This window comes from Palaemon carinicauda, chromosome 22, assembly GCF_036898095.1.
Source record: "Palaemon carinicauda isolate YSFRI2023 chromosome 22, ASM3689809v2, whole genome shotgun sequence".
NCBI classification, from domain to species: domain Eukaryota; kingdom Metazoa; phylum Arthropoda; class Malacostraca; order Decapoda; family Palaemonidae; genus Palaemon; species Palaemon carinicauda.
Window position 1 is genome coordinate 108,234,736 of NC_090746.1, and position 7,987 is coordinate 108,242,722.

General features: G+C 35.3%; 1 protein-coding gene and 1 long non-coding RNA gene across 2 annotated transcripts in view; both read right to left on the bottom strand.

Moving 5' to 3' along the window:
* LOC137616230 (uncharacterized) overlaps positions 1–3,487 on the bottom strand; it is a 123,549-nt gene extending 120,062 nt beyond the window's left edge. Inside the window, exons 1-2 of the long non-coding RNA XR_011039353.1 lie at positions 3,317–3,487; positions 559–684 (exon numbers count right to left, since the gene is read on the bottom strand). This is a non-coding gene — a long non-coding RNA (uncharacterized lncRNA). The remainder of the gene's footprint in view (positions 1–558; positions 685–3,316) is intronic.
* Positions 3,488–3,801: 314 nt separating this feature from the next.
* On the bottom strand, positions 3,802–5,452 carry LOC137616023 (zinc finger BED domain-containing protein 5-like). Its single transcript, XM_068345702.1, has 2 exons — positions 4,663–5,452; positions 3,802–4,223 (listed from the first exon to the last, which is right to left on the bottom strand). The coding sequence occupies exons 1-2, from the start codon at positions 5,450–5,452 to the stop codon at positions 3,802–3,804; spliced, it is 1,212 nt and encodes a 403-aa protein (XP_068201803.1).
* Positions 5,453–7,987: the final 2,535 nt, after the last annotated feature.

A 7,987-nucleotide genomic window follows, 5' to 3' on the forward strand; every position in this document is an offset into this window, starting at 1 on the left:
TGGACAAGTATTTCTTGTATTATTATTCGTATGTAAATGACGGCACAGAGTGCAAAAATGGATGGTGCGCATTGAAATTACCGGCTATGATAGTGTTGCTATGAGTGGATTATTATGGTTGACAGTTGTTGCATAAGCGAGGCGATTGGATAGGCGCGGGGGGGGGGGGGGTTAGGACTATGACAAGGGGCTGTTTGCCGAGAAAAGAAAGTGCCAGGAGCAGAAGTAGATGCAGGGCTTTAGTTCAGGAGTAGGATCTGAAAGTTAAGTCTCTATCCTAGAGGATGCGGAGCCCAGCTAGGAAGATTTTGTTCCGTGCATGATGGGACTGTGAGCAATTTAGGCACAGTGGCACGGTTTCCTGTAGGTTTTTGGATTTAGTCGAGCAATTGTCTGTATTATTGTGCTTGGAACAAAGGCCAAATCTGCGCAAGTCAAAACAATTGTTTCTCCGATGGCCAAACCATGTTAACCCAAGGACCAACACCCCAACAATTCCCTAACCATTACAGTCGTTTATATCTATATAATTGATGAAATAGAATTGAGATTTCTAACCTGATTCCTACACAATGTCGTAGCTCAATTTCATCCGTCTCCTATTTGCCTTTTTTCGGTAATTCTGTCTTCAGCTCTTGCATCAATGTTGAGTAGATCCAATGTTGTGATATCCTACAGGTGATCCTGAAACGAATGTATGCCCTTCAGATTTTTTGGTGTAATAGCTATTTAAGACAGATCAAAATAGATATTATCATAGGATGAGTTCGAGATTCTGTAAAGGTTTGGATGTGGAATTAAAGAGTAACATTAAACACTGATCCTGGATACATAAGTTAATGTGCGAATTGTACCAGAATTATTCGGAAAGTTGCTAAGCTTTGTGTGCAGAAAAAGAATATATGTCCAAGTACAACATCGCCATGAATATAAAACTGACCAGTTTTTTTTTTTCTTTTTTAAATGAGTGTTCTTTATATTGTTATTTTTTGTGGTTATAATGAACTATTTGCTGATGTTGCTAATTGTCTTGAAATAGGAAATACACGAGTCTTATTGCAACAAGGAATTTGTTTTGAGGCTACCAAGACTTTATTCGTGGTAATATTTTAATTTTGAAAGCTCAAATTTAATATTGTTACTCACTGGTTGGCAATTAAAAGTGCGCGCTTTTTTACATAGGAGAAGCTCCTGCAAAAGGGCCAAATTTTTCGTATGAATTAATACCAAATAAAAATTTCAAATACTAAATCAAATATTACTGGTCTTCTGTGTAGTCGAATTTGCATCTTCGACCAGTAGCAATGGATCGTTTATTTAAAATATGAGAAAATTTTACTCCACTGTCCAGCTTAAAGCTGAAAACATTATCTACCTAAAAGGACTATGGTTTGTATTAGCTTAGGAGCAAGGGAAATCTTGCTGCGTGTGTACATTGAGTTAAGGTATATGCATGAAACTCATGAAATGAACAAAGTTTAGTTTAAATTCTACTGTATATCTTTATATATTTTACAGATGCCTACGTTACCATTAGTGGATATATGTGGCGGATGGCTTTCGGAAATGTTACTTCCCAAACTCTTTTGGGGCTAACGAAGTGAATGGTCAAAGCATATATGTGATGGTAGTCCATTAAATTAAATCTAATTTCTAAACCCCACCCACTACCAGAGGCAGTTTCTGGAGCTTCATTTGATCTCAGTAAAGGGCAACTGTTGATTAGCAGCTGTGCCTCTGTCCTACAGGCAGCTTTCTTCCATAACAGAATTACAACCCTCGTGTCTGAAGCTCAAGACTGAACACGGGAATTGAGCAACACACCCCTTCGTGGTGTCAAGCGGTGTTCAACAGTGTTAGAGGCAAATGCAAGACCGTTACTTATTTGCCAGCAATTCTCTCGCTCCAAATTTAGTGTTGCCAGATAAAGGTCCAAGGCAGGCAGGCAGTAAGCAGACAGAACTGACAAATCTTTGTTCTAAAATTAAGTTTTACAATTCGGTATACTAAAGTTTGCTATGCTGGATTGCATTGCTGTGTTGGGTTTGAAAGAGTAAATTCGGCGCATATTCTACCATATTCATTAATGTATAATTTTGTACATGCCATGGTACAGGATCTTTGAAGCACTCCATGTAATTACGAAATAATTTTTCACTTTCATTAAGATTCATATTGATCGTACTGCACCCGCAACCTACTAACATTACCGGGCATGCCACTCCATTGACTTTTAGTGTCCATTACAAAAAGTCCATTAGCAAGATCTAGCTGCAGACTTTTGCCCGCTCGTGTACACTAAAGGCTTTAATTATTTGCTAACCACAGAGGTTGACACTTTGAATTTAAACAACTCTGTAGTCTACCTGTACTGAACAGCAACCTTTGCTATCCCAAGCCTTCACAGGTATATAAAAGCAGTTTCATAAATATTACACTTTGAATGCAATCTTTATTTATATCTATTTTTAGAACAGAATATTTTATCAAAGTTTAAATTTTACCCTTCAAGTTTTATCACCATAACAGTTACAGTTAATGCCAACTAAGATTGACAAGATTTCTCAAGACTTGGCTTGGGAATCAAATTGTAACAAGACGTTGAAATTATATCTAGTCAACCAGGGTTGACAGCATTTCTCACTAATATTCATTAAAGGCCATAAACTTCGCTATGCTAATCCTTAAACTTATTAGTATAAGAGACATTAATTTTGTTTTAAAAGAGCCTCAATAGGATTAGGTCTCCTGCCAGAAAAATTTCAAAACTAATAATTTAGTCACTCTCCCCCCTCTAAAAGCTGAAATATCCTACTTTTAGTAAGATCTTAAAATAAAATTAGCAACTCTTTCAAGCATTCGTTTAATTCAAAGATCACCAATGTCAAAGCAAACTAGTGAGCCCTACTTTAAAGCTCTTCATTTCACCCTTAGTAGCCTCAGTACTTCGGTTAAACCTTTATTTCAGAGTTGTTAAACCATCAAGCCGTGTAACAGTCCAGAACCTTATTTCAGAAAATGGACTGCATACACACTTCAGGTGGTCATTCTATTACACAGCACAACCCTTGTATAATACACAGCAAAATCCTTTAACAAAAGAGTATTCTTTACAGAAATTACAAAGATCTTTGGGCCTGAATCTTTATTTAATCTTGCAATTCACCAGGATTTGAGAATCCTAAATAAGAGCTCAAGTCAGAACTATCCAACAAATTAATACTAAAGATTTATTCAAAAGTCAAAATTTATTCAGATTTACAAAACTCTTCTGCTTCAACCAAGTTAGTTTCCTGTAGTCGTCTAGAGAACTTACCGAAGGAGAAAGTAAAGCAGCTAAGTAACTGCTTATGAAGCTGAAAGCAATTCCAGGTAAATATAGCATCTCGTGGTAGTTTCGTAGGGTCTTATAAGCTGCTGCCGAATCTATCTTTCCCAAAATTCCCAGCTATTCAGGTAAATTATGGCAGCCGAATCTCTTTAATGTTTACCTGTCAAGAAAAACTCCTTGTTAATAGAGGTTAAAAACTTTCCTGAAATATTAAAAGCTAAAGTCTTTGCCAAGTTGACTTATTAAGGAGCTGCTAGGATTATTTCAGTGTTTCTCAACCTTTTTTTTACCAATGGCACACTTAGGATCTTATAATAATATCACGGCACACTTGGAAAATTTAAGAGAAAACATTAAGAGAATATATACTTGTAAATATGAGATGGAACTACAGACTTAAGAAATAAAACACTTTTAAATATGAACTTACTTTATTTCAGTGTTTTTCTTAGAGTAAATTGTGAAGATGATTAGTGTGAAACTTGTGCCTGGTGTTTTTTGGCGACTTCCTCAATATTTGGTCGAATGTGTGATAAGCAGACCCTCATTTCTTCTTCAGTTGAGCGTAGTCTCTCTCGCTTCTTAGTTTTGATGTTATTTAGGGTTGAGAAGCCAAGTTCACATAAATAAGATGTAGAAAATTGCAACAAAAGTGATAAAGCTTTTTTAGATAATGTGGGATATTCCTTTTGAACAGATATCCAAAATGAGTCAATAGGTACAGTAGAATGTTTTATTTTTAGATCTCTGTCACTAGAAATGGTGGCCAGTTCCTCTTCTTCACACAACTGTAATCCAATATTAGAAGGAATATTCATGAAAGGATTTCGAATCCAATCATACTTCTCTGTGCTCAGTGATGGAAAATAGTGGTCGATGTTTTCATCAAGCGCTGTCAGATGAGAAACAACAATAGGGATCATTTCATTAATGCAAGTGGTACGCATTGAAGGAAACATATCAAAATTACCTGAGCTTGCTCTATTTTTCCAAATAATAATTTTCTTTTTTAGAGCAACTAACTTATCTGTTGAGGTCAGAATATTTTAATTTCTCCCTTGCATGCTACTGTGTATGTTGTTTAATTGACTGAATATTTCTGTTAGGTATTCCAGTTTAGACATCCAAAGTTCACAACGAAGATGCTCACAGAATTTTCCCTGCTTTTCTTGGTCGAAAAATACGATTAATTCCTTGTGTAATTCATGAACACGAGTTAATACCTTACCTTTCGATAGCCATCGAACTTCGGTATGCATTAGTAATCTAACATGCTGGGAGTCCATTCCTTTGCACAGTTGTTCAAATAATCTTGACTTCAAAAGGCCTACTTTTAATATAATTTACTATTTCAACTAGCTGGTGTAACACCAGTTTTAAATCTTCTTGTGATATTTTTGAAATAAGAACTTCTCTGTGTAAAAAGCAATGAGTACGAATAAGATCTGGGTTTTCTTTTTCTGCAAGAGATACAAATCCTTTAATACAGCCTGTCATACATGGGGCTCCATCAGTGCAAATGCCTACGCAAGATTTCCATGTTAAATTCATTTCTCTAAGGTAGTCAGTTATCACATCAAAAATATCTTGACCTCTAGTAGTGGTTGACATTCCTTTGCAACACAAAAACTGATTGATTATTTCACTGCCATCAATAAAACGTACAAATGCAAGCAAGTGACTAGTGTTGCTTATATCCGTGGACTCATCAACAGTTAATGCAAAAGTAGAATCCTGAAGTTTTTTCTGAACCTTTTTTTCAATATTTTCAGATAAATCTAAAATTCTTCTGTGTATTGTATCGTTTGATAAGGGGATTTTGCTAATTTCTGTTTCAGCTTTCTCACCAAACATGGATTTAACAATCTTTTTGCAAGCGGGCAGTATAACTGACTCAGCAAGTGTGTGAGATTTAGATTTTAATGCTATTATTTCTGCGACTTCAATTGAAGCAAGCTGAGCCCTTTCTGATGCGGTCATTGTTTTCTCAAATACATTGCGCTGCTTCGATTGCTGATCTAAAAGCCTTTGAAAATATACAAGATCTTTATCCTGGAGAGATGAATGTTTAGAAGTGAGAAGTTTCTTTAACTTACTTGGTACCATGGATTCATTTGACATTTTATCGCCGCAAACTACACAATGGATTTGGTTGAGCAGCATCTCCAGACCAAAAAAATCCGAACTTCAAGTAGCTCTCATTATACTGTCTATTTAAATAATGGCGAATTTTTGCCTTTTTTACATTGGAGTTTGTTGGGTTCAATGATTGTTCACTATCAGACTCACGGCTGCCACTAGCCTCCTTTCTTATAAGAAATTTATCCATTGTGAAGGAATGCACTAAAATCAATAAACATGGTACTCTTGTCCTGCAAATACACTGGTCAATGGGAATTATCATAAAACCCCAACAGACTGAATGAAACAAAAAGGCTAGTAATGTGATTGGTGAAGTGCACTACCATGACCACTCAAGTACTGTCTCAACTGACACTGACAACAAGACACCGAGAGTATGCAATGAGAGCGAGACTCAGACACGTATGATACGCGTAGGCAAGGTGACCAGAGCTCTGCTTTTGAGCGGAACAAATCAGTTACCTGATTGTACATATGCCCTACTTTTTTAATGTTACTAATATGTTCTGCTTTCTTATAAGTGTGCCCCAATATTTACTGAATTGTATGTGTGCGTGTCTGAGAGAGAGAGAGAGAGAGAGAGAGAGAGAGAGAGAGAGAGATGTTATGTAATGGTTGATAGACCATCCATCCTCACATGTACATTCATCCAACGTTGTTTATATGTGAAGCTTTTAATAGTACAGGAGTCTCAAATGATGTGCATTTCTTTTACAGAAATATACCTACCAAAGACTGAACAAAAGGCATGCATATGATTTTAAGTAAAATTTAAATAACTATTGGCAAAGATATGTAAATTGTATTCATAATTATATCAAAAGATATGTGTGTGTGTGTGTTTATAATTCCATATATATATATATATATATATATATATATATATATATATATATATATATATATATATATATATATATATATATGTACATATTGTGTATATATGTATGTATTTATGTATGTGCTTTATGCATACACACACATGTACGGTATATACAAGAGGGAAGTGTCCTTCTTTTAGCTCACAAATCTGGTTACATTACGATGATTACGTATATGATACATATATCAATTATCAAACTTGGAAGTGATTGAACTCCTAACATCGATTGCAGATGATAGCAACAACGGGTAGCCTGAAGATCAAAATTCAATAACAACATAGCAATATACTCATTACAAGTAGACACAGTGCTACATTAAAATGAAACTATTTTGGTTGAAACAAAAGGAACTATACTAAAAACGGTTTGAAAGCATGAGGCAATACCACGTCATACATCCCAGACAGAACGACGCCCATCACAATACCGAATGCCATCTCCACTTATAATATTAAACTTTTATTAATTGTAAAATCATTATAAATATTATGACGAACTCAAATGGCTGAAAGTTACTTATGTAAACTGCAAAGTAGGCTATATTTTAAATAATTGTCAGTATCAATAAGCGTTACTTTTCATTCATGTGAAACCAAAATCTATACCCATTTTTCGTATTTTCTGGTGTGCCATGACTATATTTCGTGGCACACTTCAAATAATCTCGTGGCACACCAGTGTGCCGTGGCACACTGGTTGAGAATCACTGGATTATTTGTTGGAAAAGACATTCTATTGTTGGAAAAGACATTCTATATAGCTTCAAAGGCTTCAAAATTACTGTCTGAAATATATAGTAACAGATTAGTTAAAAGCTATTAAGTTTAAACTTAACACTTCAAGTAGATTAATATTTAGTTAAAAGCCACTAATTTCAGCGATATAACCTAAAAGATTACCAAACCGTAAATGTAAATTTAAGTATCCAATTAGAACCCACAAATTTAAACTTTAAGTCACTTCAAAAGTTAATTTAAATTTGGGACCTTAAAGCCAAGACTTGGTAACTAGTTAAATCACCCATATTCTGAAAATACAACCTTGGTTTTAGGCAACTGCTGCAATAGAGTAGTAAGTTGTGGAAAATTCAAAGTTAGTAAAATGTTATTTTCATTAGTAAAATAAATTTTTTAATATACTTACCCGATAATCATGTAGCTGTCAACTCCGTTGGCCGACAGAATTCTACGGACGGGATACGCCAGCGATCGCTATACAAGAGGGGGGTGTACTCACCAGCGCCATCTGTGGTCAGGTACTCTAGTACTTCTTGACAACACCTCAATTTTTTCCTCGGTCCACTGGTTCTCTATGGGGAGGAAGGGTGGGTCAATTAAATCATGATTATCGGGTAAGTATATTCAAAAATTTATTTTACTAATGAAAATAACATTTTTCAATATTAATCTTACCCGATAATCATGTAGCTGATTCACACCCAGGGGGGTGGGTGAAAACCAGTGTACATGTTAATCAAGAAGCTAAGTATCCCGTATTTCATATTATCAGTTATTCAAAATAACAATGAAATTATAAGTACCTGGTAAGGAAGTCGACTTGAACCATTACTCTGCCTTTAATAAGTTAGTCTTCCTTACTGAGCGCAGCGTTCCTCTTAGGAGGCTGAACA